Source organism: Podarcis raffonei, chromosome 17, assembly GCF_027172205.1.
Source record: "Podarcis raffonei isolate rPodRaf1 chromosome 17, rPodRaf1.pri, whole genome shotgun sequence".
NCBI lineage: Eukaryota > Metazoa > Chordata > Lepidosauria > Squamata > Lacertidae > Podarcis > Podarcis raffonei.
Genome location: NC_070618.1, coordinates 40,252,012 through 40,269,149, shown reverse-complemented (window position 1 = coordinate 40,269,149; position 17,138 = coordinate 40,252,012). Strand labels below are relative to the sequence as shown.

General features: G+C 50.1%; 1 protein-coding gene across 1 annotated transcript in view; it reads left to right on the top strand.

Moving 5' to 3' along the window:
- The window catches only part of LOC128405215 (sialic acid-binding Ig-like lectin 5), a 53,216-nt gene extending 36,757 nt beyond the window's left edge, over nt 1–16,459 (top strand). The window contains exon 5 of the mRNA XM_053371619.1: nt 15,819–16,459. Coding sequence (XP_053227594.1) covers nt 15,819–15,970 — 152 coding nt within the window. The 3' untranslated portion in view covers nt 15,971–16,459. The remainder of the gene's footprint in view (nt 1–15,818) is intronic.
- Nucleotides 16,460–17,138: the final 679 nt, after the last annotated feature.

The following is a 17,138-nucleotide window of genomic DNA, read 5'->3' as shown; positions in this document are numbered from 1 at the left end:
TAGTTGACGATGTGTTAGCCAAGGTATTTGGGTGTCCCCTACTTTGTCTTGTATTTCTTGTGTTGGTATGGGTTTGTTGTTTTGTAGAAGTCTTTTAGACAGTGTAGGCCTTTGACTTGCCAGGTTTTTATCTGGAGGTTTGTGCTGCATGTTGGAATCGTGGGTGATCGGCCAGAGGGGTTAGTGGGTGTTATGTACTGAGTTGAATAGGATCCAAACTGTAGCAGTCTGATTGGTCCTAGAACAATAGGATCCAAAAGGCAGCAGTCTGATTGGTCCTAGAACAATAGGATTCAGAATGCAGCAGTCTGATTGGTCCTAGAACAATGCAGCAGTATGATTGGTTGGCAGGAACTACCCAATCATGCTCCAGATAGAAGTGAATGCACAACCTGATTGGCTTACAGTAGAATTCCGGAATTAGCCAATCATGTGCAGCCCATTGTGTAAATAATGTATATAAAGCAGATACTTTGAGGGGACTTTCATTCCTCCCCACCACTATGAGCTGAATAAAGAGCATGAAATCACTTTGCGACTCTGAGTATATTTCACTGGCGACAAAGGTGGGATCCCGCTGAGCTGACTGTCACACACAGCACCGCAGCACCGCCACCTGCCGCACCGCTGCCTCGCACCGTGTATCCAGGCTTCAGCTCCGGGACACAAGGAACTCAGAATGGCAACCGACAGCAGCTTCTCGCCGTTCAACCCAGCATCTGGAGACTGGGAAGCGTACGCCTCCCGTTTCACCTTCCTCCTAGAAGCCAAAGGGGTCACCGATGAAGAAGACGCCAAGAAGAGGGCAATATTCTTCAGCGTCTGCGGAGAGGAGACGTTTGAAATCACCCGGGCTCTCCTTGCGCCTGAAGACGTCACTACTGTTCCATACAAAACAATAATGGAACAGCTGAAGGGGCACTTTTCGCCACAGCCCTCAGTGGTGGCTCGTCGAAATGCCTTCTACGCAAAGCGGCAAGCCCCTGGGGAAACCATAACTGGGTTTGTGACCTCTTTCCGCCAAGCCGCCCGGTTCTGCAATTTCTCAGAGCTGGAGAACATGCTTCGTGACCACCTCGTCGGTGGCCTGAAGGATGAGAAGCTGCAACGACGCCTCTACGCTAAGAAGGACCTAACGTTCCAGGTCGCTCTGGAGGAGGCCCTGGCAACGGAAGCTGCCGAGAGGTCGACGCAAGAGGCACGGCCGAGCCAGCCGTCCCAACCGAGGGTCCACCACGAAGACCTCACTGACGACTCAGGATCCAACAGGGAGGAGGTGCACCGAGTACAGCAGCGCACTCAAGCAGCCCACATACCACAGCTGCCTCAACGAGAAGGAGGGAACGGCGCAAGCTGTGGAGAAAGTCAAGAGAGGAGGACCTGCCGTTTCCGCAACGCAGAGTGCAGGCAGTGCAGCAAATCGGGACACATCGCCTGGGTGTGTCGGGCTCGGCCCACCCGACACCAGGCATCAGATGACCAATCCAAGAGCCCCAGGTCCCGGGGCCCAACGCACCAAGGCAACTCGACAGAGCTCACGGACTTCCAGGTATACCAGTTGCCCCACTCCAACGTAGAGAAAATTTATGTTGACGTACAGATAGAGGGGGGCCCCATGCCGCATGGAGCTTGACATGGGTTCAACTCTACCCATAATCTCGGCAAGGACCTTAAGGAAACTGTGTCCTACTGGGGGTCCCAAACTCAGGCCGGCCCCATTCACCCTCCGGGACTTCCAGAAACGTAAGGTCCCCACAATGGGGGTGGGGACCTTCAGGGTGCAATACCGAGGGCGGACGCGGCAACTGGACTTGCTGGTGGTCAAGGACCCCTACATTAGCTTACTGGGATTGGCATGGTTTGGACCACTGGGGCTAGCCGTCACCGGGGTGAACTAGCTTACAAGTGGACGTGGACGCCATATGCAAGGAATATCCGGGGGTTTTCGATGGGAAATTGGGACAGTATACGGCCCCCCCCCATTGCTCTACAGCTTGACCCCGCAGTACGACCGGTCAGGCTCAAGGCCCGCCGGGTCCCGTTCGCCCTGAAACCCCGTATAGACGAGGAATTGGACCGGCTCGTGGAGCAAGGAGTGCTGGAGCCGGTGCCTAATGCCCCCTGGGAAACCCCAATCGTCACACCCGTCAAGCCTAATGGTTCGGTCCGCATCTGCGCAGACTACAAATGTACCATAAACAAGGCCCTCACGGCCCATGCATACCCAGTGCCAGTGGTCAGCCATGTTCTTGCCACCCTGGCTGGGTCGAAAATTTTGGGCAAGCTGGACTTGGCCCAAGCATATCAACAGCTGCCAGTAGATGAGGCCACAGCAGAGGCACAGACGATTGTGACGCACAGAGGAGCATTCAGGGTAAAGCGGCTGCAATTCGGTGTCAGCGTGGCACCAGGCATATTCCAGAATCTAATGGACTCTCTACTTAAAGGGATTCCTGGTGTCACCCCCTTCTTCGATGATGTGTTGATTGCCGGGCCCACACCAGAGGAGTTTGAGGACCGCCTCCGCACCATTCTGCACCGTTTCCAGACGGCGGGTCTCAAGGTGAAGCGGGAAAAATGTCTACTAGGAGTGCCTCAGGTGGACTTTCTGGGATTTATGGTGGACGCAGAAGGGGTCCACCCGACTGGGGACAAGGTATGGGCCATTTGTGATGCCCCAGCGCCCAAGAACAAGACTGAACTTCAGGCCTTCTTGGGACTATTGAACTTTTACCATTCCTTCCTTCCCCACAAGGCGGCGGTAGCGGAGCCCCTACACAGACTCCTGGACAAGCGGGCCCCTTGGGTGTGGGGCCAGTGCCAGGAGGCCGCATTCCAGGCAGTCAAGGACTTGCTTGTCTCAAACTCGGTCTTGGCACACTTCGACGAGAGGCTGCCGGTGGTGCTAGCATGCGACGCCTCGCCCTATGGAATTGGCGCTGTCCTGGGACACCAACTCCCGGATGGAAGAGAGGTACCAGTGGCATACTTTTCCCAGACACTCAACGCAACCGAGCGGAACTACTCGCAAATCGACAAGGAGGGTCTGGCAATCATGAAGGGAGTAAAAAAATTCCATGATTTCTTGTACGGGCGGCCCTTCACCGTGGTGACTGACCACAAGCCGTTGCTTGGCTTGTTTGCCCCCGAAAAGCAGACCCCCCAAGTGCTGTCTCCTCGCGTCCTCAGGTGGTCAATTTTCCTTGCCAGCTACCAGTATGCACTGATTCACCGTCTGGGGAAGGCGATGGGCCATGCGGACGCCCTCAGCAGGCTACCACTACCGGAAACAGGCCCCGACCCAGCACCTGCACAAGAGGTTATGAGCCTGGAGCTGCTTCCCGACCGCCCCATTCAGGCACAAGAAGTTGCACACCATTCCAAGAAAGATAGGGTCATCTCCCGGGTCCTGGACTGGGTGTGGAGGGGATGGCCCAGCAGCAGCCCCGGGCCAGAATTCGCCGGCTACACAACCCGCAAACATGAACTGTCGGCCCACAAGGGGTGCCTGTTATGGGGAAGCAGGGTCGTTGTTCCCCAGCCCCTCCGCAAAAGGGTCCTCACAGCCCTACACGAGACACACCCAGGGGTAGTAAGAATGAAGACCCTTGCCAGGAGTTATGTGTGGTGGCCGAGGATCGACAGAGAGATAGAGGCCTGGGTCAAACACTGCCAGGCCTGCCAAGAATCCCGCCCAGATCCCCCAAGGGCCCCAGTCCAGTCCTGGGAGTCCGCCCGAGCACCATGGTCACGCCTGCATGTGGACTTCGCTGGCCCCTTTCAGGGGAAAACATTCTTCATAGTGGTGGACTCCTACACCAAATGGCTGGAAGTCGCACTGGTACCGTCCACTTCTACGTCCGCAGCCATCCGGGTACTACGCAGGCTGTTTGCAACCCACGGGCTCCCTGACACTCTCGTCTCAGACAACGGGACTGCATTTACGTCAGGAGAATTCCAAACCTTCACAGCGCAGAACGCCATCCGCCACATCCGTTCGGTGCCATTCCACCCTGCCACCAACAGCCAAGCAGAACACATGGTGCGGACCACCAAGGACACCCTTCACTGCATGACGCAAGGGGATTGGGAGTACCGCCTTGCCACATTCCTTCTAGCACAGCACAGCACCCCCAGCTCAACGACTGGCCGGAGCCCCGCTGAACTACTAATGGGTCGGCGCCTTGCAATCAGATTGGACCGCCTTCACCCCAATAGAGCTCAGGATGAGGTAGTGGTGGGGGAAGGCAAGAACCCCCGGACCTTCGAGGCTCAGGATCCAGTGTACTCAAAGAATTTTGGGGCAGGCCCAGCATGGGTACCCGCCACAGTCACCAGGGTCACTGGCCCCGTGTCGTATGAGGTGCTAACGGATGGGGGGCAATGCTGGCGCCGCCACTGCGACCAGATACGGCGAAGATTCCCGGGAGAAAACCAGGAGGAGGAAAGGGCAGAGGAGTGCTAAGGGAACAGAGGGGCAGTGAGGCCCATAGAGCACGAGGGGCCAGCAGGAGAGGCAGAATCAGTAAATACAGAGAGGACCTGCGAGGCCGAAAGGACACCAGAACCAGAACCACGACTGAGCGAGCCGGTTGCGCCAGACCAAACAGCCCCATCACAGCCAGCATCCTTGGAACACGAGCCAGAACCTGAACCCCGGACCAGGGAACACCCCAGGCCGCAACGCACACGTAGGCCGCCGGCGTACCTCGAGGACTATGAATGCGACCTCCCGGGCAGGACTGGAACTTAGAGGGGAGGGGTGTTATGTACTGAGTTGAATAGGATCCAAACTGCAGCAGTCTGATTGGTCCTAGAACAATAGGATCCAAAAGGCAGCAGTCTGATTGGTCCTAGAACAATAGGATTCAGAATGCAGCAGTCTGATTGGTCCTAGAACAATGCAGCAGTATGATTGGTTGGCAGGAACTACCCAATCATGCTCCAGATAGAAGTGAATCCACAACCTGATTGGCTTACAGTAGAATTCCGGAATTAGCCAATCATGTGCAGCCCATTGTGTAAACAATGTATATAAAGCAGATACTTTGAGGGGACTTTCATTCATTCCTCCTCACCACTATGAGCTGAATAAAGAGCATGAAATCACTTTGCGACTCTGAGTATATTTCAAGTACCTTGAGTTGAGAACTTTGCCCCAGGATGAGAATGGAAATCATATGGTGGTGGCGCAGCAGCAGCAGCAGGGGGCCCCATTAGCGAAAGCGCACCTCAGGTTAAGAACGGTTTCAGGTTAAGAACAGACCTCCGGAACGAATTAAGTTTGTAACCACTGTACATATGGGCTTTTGATTTCACAGAAAGCGGTTGTAATGTAGCCAAGCAACTGAGCTATGATTTGCAACAAATAGCAAGGGGGGGAGGGGGGAGTTTCAGTAGAGAAATGGTGCAGCGGCCAAAGGAAAGGTATTAAAATTCTTCCCCTCAGTGAATGCTGTATCCTCAGTCTGGATCAGGGGCAGCCTCCTGCCTCACAGCCGCTGTTGCTGTTTGTTGTTTTTTAAAAAAGGAGAACAAAAAGCAAAAGATTTAAAGATATCCACAGAAGTGACCACAGGGGGAATGACCGCTGGGCGTGGTGCGGAGAGTATAAACGCCATGTTGCACCAGGAGCAGCGAAACCAGATGTCTGCTCCTGTTCAGAAAGCGTTTAGGGCTCATGTGTTTAGGGCTCTTCTCCCACTGCCCCCCCCCCCGGAAAAACTGCTTTTTAGCACTCAGTCAGATCAAAGGGCAATTCGGGTTTCATCTGGATTGACAGCTGCTCCCATTTAGCACTGAATAGCAGGCTTTCCCTGGGAAAGGAATGGGGCAAGGGGAAAACTTCTCAGACTCATGTTTTGCAGGCATGGTTCAAGCGGAAGTGTGGATTAGCTCTTATCTTAATTCATTTGAGCAGTTTGCAGGGTGGTTAGATGGACGCCAGATGTTAATCCACCATTTAATAAAAACAAAAACAGTAACAACAGAAACTATAATTTATATAGCACCATCTAAGAGGAGAGATGGCGTATTCCTACACTGAGGGGCTTACTGTCTGGAACAGACAGGGAAACAGCAATGAAAGTGTGTGTCTTGGGGTGAGAAATGGAGGCATGGAGAGGACAAGGAAGAATATGGGGTTGTTTCAACCACAAAAATTTGGCAATAGTATACAATGCAGAGAAGGATCAAAGTTCTAAGGCTTCCCAGAAAACTTGATTTTTGATAAGGGGCTTAAAGCAAGTGAGGGAAGAGGAGACCTTTGGAAGGGAGATAGAACTGGATGAGTGAAGGATGGAAAATAAGTTTACGAAGATAAGGGGCTAAGTTTGTTCCCCTTTCTGTGAGATTCCTGCTCCCATCTTCTTTTGTTTAGACTGGATTGCCACAGCATTTTTAAAGGGTTATTCACTGCTATTGCTCTTAAGAAATAGCTGGGTTGTGGATGCATAATACATTTAAACCACACACCCCAATTCCTGGGAACTTTAGTTTACCCTATCACAGGGCTACAGCTCACAGCACCATTAACAAACTACAGTTCCTGGTGGGTGTGCTTTAAATGTATGTTGGTCTCAGGCTTTAGCAGATTATGGGCCTTTCCAGTATATGCAACCCCGCTTTCAATACTATTTGTGCAGCCTGCAAAACTTTGGGGGTAGTCATACTGCTTTGCTTCCAATCAGTGTATTCCCCCCATAACTTCTTGCTGAAATCCTGTAGCCTTTTATACCACAAATGTTCAGAGGTGGCTGCTTTTTTGTCGTGCACTATACCTCAAGAGTGCCCCTCCAGATGGCAGTAATACAGTAGCACTGGGGGAGCATCTCAGAACTAACCATGCAGAATGAAACTCCCACTAATGCACCATTCTGGCACCAGTGGTATGGAGCAGGATACACCTTGCGAAATAAAATAACCCACTGGTCTGGAGGGGCCCTGCCATATACATATGAGGTCAGAAAAGACCCCCTAGGCTCAGAATACCCAGTGGTGAGGTATCTGCATGTGCTCACGGGCACTCTCTCCCATAGACGCTAGTAGTGAATTATGTCCAAAGAAAAATGTGTCCAGATGTGCTTAAGGCTCTGTGGGAGTCCCTGCCTTAGGTCTAGAAGACCTCCCCTTAATTTCATGTTTGTGGGTAACTGAGTAATTGAGGTGAAGGCACTCTGCAGTTGCTCAGAGGCACCTTCCCTCAGTGAACTTTGCTTCAGCTGCTTTCTCTCTCCACACACACTGTGGCTGGAACTGTGTGAGAGTTGATCACACAGGAACAGGAAGGAGAAGTGGTGAGTAGATGGCCCTCTCTTTGCAGCCAGCCAGGCGGAGGTAGGAGGGGAAAAGCCTGGGCTGCAGGACTCTTGAGCGCCCACATGATGGTTGGCTTCCTGCGAGGAGGAGGTGGCGGGCGCCTGCCTGCTGGGTTCCCACGTGTTGAGCAGCTGACAAAGAGGAAATCTTGCATCAGGCCTGTAGGGGCTTGAAAGCTGGGCATTGTTTTTTTCTTTTTCTTTTTTTCTAACCTAGTTTTTATTCATTTTCATCTATTTAAACTATTTAACACGGTGGCATATGACATGCAACAATTACATGAAATACAAAATAAAAATAAAACAACAATAAACACATTTCAAAATATATTAAAGTTTTGTCAAATGTACCGGTATATACCAAAATTATTAGTTTTTACAGATGTGAAATGATGTGTAAGTGAAAGGTATTTTGCATCAATAACAATAAGAATTTATAGGGATTTGTAGGAAGGGGAGAGGGGGAAGGCCTGTGTGATTTGACTGGCCAAAAGCAGAGGGAGGCTCCCCTGAGGCAAGTACAGTTCATTCTTGGTCATCTGGACTTTGCCTTCTGAGTCATAGCAGCCCCTGGCAGGGCCTTTTGAGCTCGACCAGCATGGAAGCTGTCAAAGCTGATCTAGCAGTGAGTATTGTCAAAGTTCCTCAAGGACTACAATGGCATCTCCCTGGAGTCCTGTGTCCAATTCAAGGAGGATCTTGACAAGCTGGAGCATGTGCAGAGGGTGGCCAAGATGAACAGGGGTCTGGAAACCAAGCCTTATGAGGAACAGTTGAAGGAGCTGGGAAGGAAGAGACGCTGAACAGTCTAACTTGATTTTCCTGTTCCAGTAATTTTTAATATCAGCCTCAAACTCAGAAAGGGAGCCCCTGAAAGCTCCCTTATTGTTTTATCTCCATATCAGCAACCAGCTCCCCTTGCTAAATTTATGCAGAAGCAGAATTAAATGCCCCTAAAGGAACTATGTCTGCTCCCTGAAACAGAGAGTAAATGTTGCTGAATATATTTGAATTGCAGCTGTTCTATAATCAAGAAGAACTGTGAGATTATTAAACTTCCTTATTTATTTTTTTAAAACTCTTTTGGTCAGTTGAATAAAACACACACATAATAAAGTACATGCAATGTGTAACTCAGACATAGATTCAGAGTATGAGAGTAGTGCCTCTACTGTCATCTGTGAAGTTTTTTTGCAGTTGGGGGGGGGATTCTAGCATGCCCCATGGTAAAGTCCAGACACAGGCTGCCTACACACAGTGAGACCATGAACACGCCCAAATTAATACTATACAGTAAAAGGAAAAAGTAAAGGACCCCTGGATGGTTAAGTTCAGTCAAAGGCGACTCTGGGGTTGCGGCGCTCATCTTGCTTCCAGGCCGAGGGAGCTGGCGTTTGTCCACAGACAGTTTTCTGGGTTATATGGCCAGCAGGACTAAACTGCTTCTGGTGCAATGGGACACCATGACGGAAGCCAGAGCGCATGGAAACGCCATTTACCTCCCAACTGCAACGGCACCTATTTATCTACTTGCACTGGTGTGCTTTTGAACTGCGAAGTTGGCAGGAGCAGGGACACAGCAACGGGAGCTCACCCCGTCGCAGGGATTCAAACCACCAACCTTCCGATCGACAAGCCCAAGAGGCTCAGTGGTTTAGACCACAGCGCCACCTGCATCCCTAATACTATACAGTATAATTACTCTTGAGCCAGACATCCTGGAGAGTGAAGTCAAATGGGCCTTAGAAAGCACTGCAAATAACAAGGCCAGTGGAAGTGATGGTATTCCAGCTGAACTATTTAAAATTATAAAAGATGATGCTGTTAAGGTGCTACACTCAATATGCCAGCAAGTTTGGAAAACTCAGCAGTGGCCAGAGGACTGGAGAAGATCAGTCTACATCCCAATCCCAAAGAAGGGCAGTGCTAAAGAATGCTCCAACTACCGCACAATTGCACTCATTTCACATGCTAGCAAGGTTATGCTTAAAATTCTACAAGGAAGGCTCAAGCAGTATGTGGACCGAGAACTCCCAGAAGTGCAAGCTGGATTTCGAAGAGGCAGAGGAACCAGAGACCAAATTGCAAACATGCGCTGGATTATGGAGAAAGCTAGAGTTCCAGAAAGACATCTACTTCTGCTTCATTGACTATGCAAAAGCCTTTGACTGTGTCGACCACAGCAAACTATGGCAAGTTCTTAAAGAAATGGGAGTGCCTGATCACCTCATCTGTCTCCTGAGAAATCTCTTCGTCAGGGCTAATCTGACGAAGGAAAATGGAAATTATTACCGGCTGGAATCCTCCGGAGACCCACTCCCCAAAGAGAAAGGGAAGAAACTACGAAAGAAACCAACAAAAGACAAAGAAGTGCGTAAGCACAAACAAGAACAAGAAAATCTGCAGAAGGGGCCTAGAAGAGACTTAAGGGCCTCAGACATAAGATCACCAGATTGATGGACTGGATGTAATGGTCAGAAAGGACTGACATAACCCGAGACCAGGAAGAAGGGACGTTGGATAAAAATTAGAGATATCAAGGGGTACGACAAGGCTGTATTTTGTCTCCCTGTTTATTTAACTTATATGCAGAATTCATCATGCGAAAGGCTGGGCTGGATGAATCCCTAGCCGGAATTAAGATTGCCGGAAGAAATATCAACAACCTCAGATATGCAGATGACACAACCTTGATGGCAGAAAGTGAGGAGGAATTAAAGAACCTTTTATTGAGGGTGAAAGAGGAGAGCGCAAAATATGGTCTGAAGCTCAACATCAAAAAAACGAAGATCATGTCCACTGGTCCCATCACCTCCTGGCAAATAGAAGGGGAAGAAATGGAGGCAGTGAGAGATTTTACTTTCTTGGGCTCCATGATCACTGCAGATGGTGACAGCAGCCACAAAATTAAGAGACATCTGCTTCTTGGGAGGAAAGCAATGACAAACCTAGACAGCATCTTAAAAAGCAGAGACATCACCTTGCCAACAAAGGTCCGTATAGTAAAAGCTATGGTTTTCCCAGTAGTGATGTATGGAAGTGAGAGCTGGACCATAAAGAAGGCTGATCGCCAAAGAATTGATGCTTTTGAATTATGGTGCTGGAGGAGACTCTTGAGAGTCCCATGGACTGCAAGAAGATCCAACCTCTCCATTCTTAAGGAAATCAGCCCTGAGTGCTCACTGGAAGGACAGATCGTGAAGCTGAGGCTCCAGTACTTTGGCCACCTCATGAGAAGAGAAGACTCCCTGGAAAAGACCCTGATGTTGGGAAAGATGGAGGGCACAAAGAGAAGGGGACGACAGAGGACGTCACCTTGCCAACAAAGGTCCGTATAGTTAAAGCTATGGTTTTCCCAGTAGTGATGTATGGAAGTGAGAGCTGGACCATAAAGAAGGCTGATCGCCGAAGAATGGATGCTTTTGAATTCTGGTGCTGGAGGAGACTCTTGAGAGTCCCATGGACTGCAAGAAGATCAAACCTATCCATTCTGAAGGAAATCAGCCCTGAGTGCTCACTGGAAGGACAGATCATGAAGCTGAGGCTCCAATACTTTGGCCACCTCATGAGAAGAGAAGACTCCCTGGAAAAGACCCTGATGTTGGGAAAGATGGAGGGCACAAGGAGAAGGGGACGACAGAGGACGAGATGGTTGGATAGTGTCTTCGAAGCTACAAACATGAGTCTGACCAAACTGCGGGAGGCAGTGGAAGACAGAAGTGCCTGGCGTGCTCTGGTCCATGGGGTCACGAAGAGTCGGACACGACTAAACGACTAAACAACAACAACAACATAATTACTCTGTTCCCTTGATCATCAGGAGTTGAGGGGGGTTACCCTTTTCTCCCTTGAAAAGTGGTGTTATAAGGGAAGCCCAACCCTTTAAATTAAGAAATGGTCGTGTTTTGATTATTTTGAGTATTGAAGGGAAGATTGCAGGCCAACTAAGATAGAGGCGTTAACATGACAAAAGGTGTTGGTGTCCCATCTAAGAGGAATCTTGGGTCTGGGCACACAGAAGTGGCCAAGGTGATGGGGTGTGAGGTGACAGGAAAAGAGTGTCTTAAGGTGTGCAGGAAGAAGAAGAAGAAGAAGAAGAAGAAGAAGAAGAAGAAGAAGAAGAGGAGATCCATATTTTGGCTGGTGGAAGGGAGGCCGGGAGAGATGCCTTGGGCTCCAGTGCTGCATTGCTGTGGGGAGAAAGCCCCGCTTGAGATGACCATGTTGTAAGATCCATTTAAACAGGCATAAATATGTGAATAAACCATATTCCTTAAAGCTATGATAGCCTCTGCCGCCTCTTGATTCTCAAAGGAGCACAGACCCTGGGTGAGTGCCTGGAACCCCCTGGCAGAGAGGGGGGATGGCTCCCAACCTTTATAACTGTACATAAAGCTGAAAAAGAAGGTTTGCTGTCCTACTTCCTTTTCACCTCTCTGTGCTTTTCAAGATTGAGATGGTGATGATGATTTCGTTGCTGAGCTCATGGAAACGACTCAGAGCAACTTACTGGTTCTGAAATGACTGCAGCTTTCCCTTCTATCTTGGGGGAGGGAGGCTAATTAAGAGGAAGGGGTAGAGAGAAGGGACCAGAGGGGGTGGCGCTTATGGCCCTCGCTCAAAATGCCAAACGAGCCCATGGACCTAAAAACGTTGATGACCTCTGCTGTGGAGTGAATATATATTTGAGCTGTTTCTAGCAGAAGCCAGCTGTGTAAAATTCTGGCTGAGTGTCCCTTCTGGCAGCCCTCCCTCCCCACTGCCCTCCCTCCCATCAGCCAGGACCAACCCAAGACATTTTGGTTCACCTCATTTTGGCACCCCCTCCCAGGCCAGGGAAGAAGAGGGGAGTCAGGAACAAGGGGAGGGAATCAAATCCATCTCACCCAATGGTTGAAGTGGGATTCGAAGGCCATCACCAGGGGCTTGGGGGAGGGGGAAGAGGCCCACTCTGATGAGTGCCAGAGACGTCATCTTCTAAAGTACATCAAGCAGGCCCAAAGTGTCCTGACGTCACGCGTGCGACATTGTGTGACGTTCTAACATTGCTCTGTGCTCAGCTCTGCGTTTGGCCTCAACAATGGGCCCCTTCAAGAGAAAGATTGAGGGGCTCCAAAGAGCTTTAGCCCCTTGGAGCTGGCACCCAGGGCAGGTGCAGAGCCCAGGAGATCTCAAAGCCAGCCCCCACTTTTACGCCTTGGGGTGGCAGGAGACCAGCAACATCTTCTATTCCCTGTGAGGCCCCTGCAGAGGGGGATGAGGGGGCTCTGCTGAGGAAGCAGCAGATCTAGCCTCCAAGGAGGACACCAAGGAGCAACGCATTCCTTGCAGACCAGTTCTGCTGTCCCTGCGGATCCTGCTGCCCTCGTGGGGGGGGGGGCAGCCCTGCCATCAGCTGTACAAAATCAGAGGGGCTTGAAAAAGTGCTCCAGATAGTAGGAGGTAGGACTCAGCTGCTGAGCAGGACTTTGTTTGTGAAGGGGCTGGTGGGACTTCCCATCCTTCCCATCGGGCCCCAGGGTGGAACTGGACTCCCCTCCCTGCCTCAGAGGCTGCTTCCCTGGAATGTGGGGCCCTCCGCTCTTGGATGCTGCTCAGTGCCTGAGAGCTGCCTCATGACCTACATCATGGATCCCAAAGGACAAAATATTATTTGGTTTGTCCACTGCTGATCGTGCAAGAAAATTTTATTTACAGCATCCTTTGCCCTCCAGTGCGGCTGGAGTCTGATGGTAGCTATGGTCCAAAACACCTAAACTGCTGGAGGGCACCAGGTTGGCAAAGGCTGCTGCAACTGAGTCATATCTGTCACTCAGGCCCCCAGAGATTATCCTAAATCACATGGAGGTGACTCCTTTGCTCTTGGCACTGATTATCAAATGAAGCCTGACCCTTCAATGCCATAAACAGTCTTTCAAACCTTGACCAGATTAGCGCTGATCTCATTGTGAATTCCCCTGAAATACTAGGCATGTTTTGCAACAACAGACCTGAAGCTTCTTTGTGGAGCAGACCAGAAGGTCAGAGTGCATCAGCCACATGGGATGGGCTTAGCAGTGGCTTTCCTAATGGTCAGTGCTCATATCTTAACGAGGGGGGGCTGTTTTCTCCTTCTCTCCAAATACAAAAAATGTGGGCTCTTGCCAGTATTCTGTGCCTTCTGCTAACATTTTCTTCTCTTTCCATCTAAAGGGGCTGTTTGAAAAGTTGGCAACTTTTATTTTCAGAGGGAAGTTAGTGGGATATGATAAATAAGCAAAATACTTTAACCCTTTCCCTGTGACAGGTTGTTTTTTAAAAAAAAATTAAATAAATGGAATGTAACTTGGCGGCTGCTGTCCTGACTGTCCTCTGAGGCTATTGGGTTGCAAGATGCACGATGAGTAAAAGGTAAAGGTAAAGGTACCCCTGCCCGTACGGGCCAGTCTTGACAGACTCTGGGGTTGTGCGCCCATCTCACTCAAGAGGCCGTGGGCCAGCGCTGTCCGGAGACACTTCCGGGTCACGTGGCCAGCGTGACAAAGCTGCTCTGGCGAGCCAGAGCCGCACACGGAAACGCCGTTTACCTTCCCGCTATAAAGCGGTCCCTATTTATCTACTTGCACCCGGGGGTGCTTTCGAACTGCTAGGTGGGCAGGCGCTGGGACCGAGCAGCGGGAGTGCACCCCGCCATGGGGATTCGAACCGCCGACCTTCCGATCGGCAAGCCCTAGGCGCTGAGGCTTTTACCCACAGCGCCGAGTGCTTATATTTAAATGCAATAATAAAGCAGAAAATGTAGCACTACTTCCTCCTGTGGTGGTATAAATTTAGAAGGTGGGGAGGGAATATGACATGGTGAGAATTATGTAGCATCATATATACTTAAGGCTACAGTTGTATCGCTTTCTCCTATCCACACTTACTTTGAGTATGCCCCACTGAGTTTCAGGGGGATTCAATGGCATAGCGTGATGGGGGGCAGGAGGTGTGGCTCTGGGCTCAGAATACTGGGGGGGGGGGTGAAAACCAGTTGCCCCCTGCATGCTCCCGGTGCACGGTCGCCTGTCAGCGGCAGGGACTGGGTGAGTGTGGAGGGCTCCCTCTGAGGATGAAGAGTGGTCGGGCAGACGCTCCCACGCTGGGCGGGGACAAGGCAGGCAGTGTGCTTTTCACCCTCGGTGCTGACCTAAATCTCCCCTGTTCCAAACTCTGCTAGGAGCAAGTCTACTCTGCTGGTAGCTGAGGTGGCCTAAGTCTGGCAGAGGGGAAGCAAGCCTTTAAAATAGGGTTTGACTTACACCACCCTTTTGCCAGTGTAAGTTTTGCTGGGTTGCCAGGTTATGTGATGAAGCCGAATGGAGTTAGGATCCAGGACAAATTCCCTCCTCTGGAGCACCCATTTTTCAGGGTTTATGCTGGCATAAGGGCCACCAATCTCAGCTCAGATGGGAGTTATGCTGGCATAGCCTGACTGCATCAAGAATTGGCAGCTGAACCAGGTATCTGCTGGATCCTAACTTGCTCATCCTGGCAGATCTTGGGTTTGGATTGCCCCCTCAGGCAATCTATTCTGGGCGGAGTCAGGATACTGTGAGTGTGCTTCCAGTACAGCTCACAGTGGCAGAGAGACGGAGAACCTGCTTTGCGTGCAGCTTCTATTCCCAGCATTGCTGGGTAAAAGGATCTCCGCTAGAAGCAAGACTGAGAAAGGCCTCAGCATAGGACATTGGGGAGCAGCTGCCAGTCAGAACAGACCATAATTGGACTAGTGATTCAGTGTAAGGTAGCGGAGGCTGCTGATCCTATTAGGGCTGCTGTCCTGCCAGTTCCTTATGCCAGGACAGGAGCCATGTTTTCATAAACAGTGCCCTGAAGCAAGACTAGGAAACCTCAGGCAGGGGCCTGACTAGGTCCCTCCACCCTGCCCAAAACAAGACAGGGAGCTGCTGCTTCTTCTTAAAATATTTTTATTAAACAAATTCAACAAAACAAATTATCCATCAAAATAACCAATTGCATTTTTGCCCCTTTTTATTCCCCCTCTTCCCTCCCTCCCTCTCCCACCCATCCACCCAAGACTTCCCTCAGCTCCCCTCTCTGATTTATTTGCACATATTATTCTCTGCATGTTGAAAGTTGTACATATCATTACCTTATCTGTAATAGATTCTATTAATAAATTTGTGGATGTTTATTCAAAACCTGCCAAGGAGTCCAAATAATTTTGCTGTTTTTTTAGATAGTTAGTAAAAAGTTCCCATTCTTCCTTGAAGTCACAATTGTCCTTCTCACATAATTTATAGGTCAACTTTGCCAACTCCGCATAGCTCATCAGTTTTTCTTGCCATTGTTCTTTCGTTGGGGTTTCCTCATTCTTCCATCCTTATGCTAACAAGACTTGCTGCTGTTGTAGCATACATAAATAAATTCTTTGTTTTTCATGGCAGGTCTCATCCTAAAATCCCTAACAAAAATGCTTCTGGTTTCTTTACAAATGTCATTTTAAACATTTTTTTCAAGTCAGGGAGCTTCTGATGCCAGAAGGACGCAGTGCGCAGGACGGAAAGTCAGAAGACAGGAAGCTGACCAGGACCCTATGTCTCATCACCAACTATCCTCTGATATCCTGTTTCAGAAGGGAATGTGACCAGATCCCCTGGGGCAATGACTGAATTTACCATGAGGGCTTCCTTCAGAGCCCTGGCGCCTCCTTCCCAAACCCAGGAAGCTTCTGCCTGGCTTAGGGAGGGAGGTATGATGCTCACACATGCGAGATCTGGACGTCATGACATCATGCACATGACATGCCCCCCATTGCGCCTCTGGCCCTACGAAAGGGTTCACTGGTTCCCCAACCCCTGGAGTGGATCCATGGCTTACTGGCAATGTTTTGTTACAGGCCCCAGTGTTCTTCCTTAGCACTTCTCAAAATTAGAATGCAAGGGCTAGTACAGGTAAAGGTAAAGGACTTCTGGACAGTTAAGTCCAGTCAAAGGCGACTATGGGGTTGTAGAGCTCATCTCGCTTCAGGCTGAGGGAGCCGGTGTTTGTCCATAGACAGCTTTCCGGGTTATGTGGCCAGCAGGACTAAACTGCTTCTGGAGCAATGGAACACTGTGATGGAAGCCAGAGCCCACAGAAATGCTGTTTACCTTCCCGCCGCTGTGCTGGTCCAGGGAGGAGGTCCTAAGTAGCGTGGACCTTACACCGTCTTGCACTCTACTCCAACAGCGGTGAAGGTGCTGAGGTGACCCCCTGGATTCATCACTCCCGTTTGAAGAAGTCCGAAGGCAGTTGGACGTGCAAAGGTGACCCCTCTAATCCTTTTAAACTGACTCTCTCCAAAAACCCCTGTATCTAGCCCTACGGGGAACGGGCTAGGTCACGGGCAACATTAGACGACTGGCCTGCTGCAGCCACAACCTGGAAGCTGGCTGACCTGCGCACGCCTGAAGCTTGAGGAGCGTCTGAACCAGCAATTATGAACGGGAAGATTCTCTTATACAATTGATTGACTGCCCCCCCCCCCTTGTAGAACAATTATCGGGGATATTACTCATTGGGGATCCTCGGGATATATGTTTTGGTCTTGGTGGTTCCCCATTTCTGTCACTGGGGGAATTATATTGGGGCTAATATTTTTTTGCTATCACAATAAGGTAATCTTTTGTGGAAGGAATGCATATACTAGACATCAACATGATTTTATTGTTAATCCTGATCCCTTGGGAAGGGGAAGGGTCCTTGAATCTGACCAAATTTGCTAAATATGGATTCCGCCATGACCACAATATGTGGGTAGGCTTAGCTGAGATGGTAGCCAATGTTACAAATAGGACT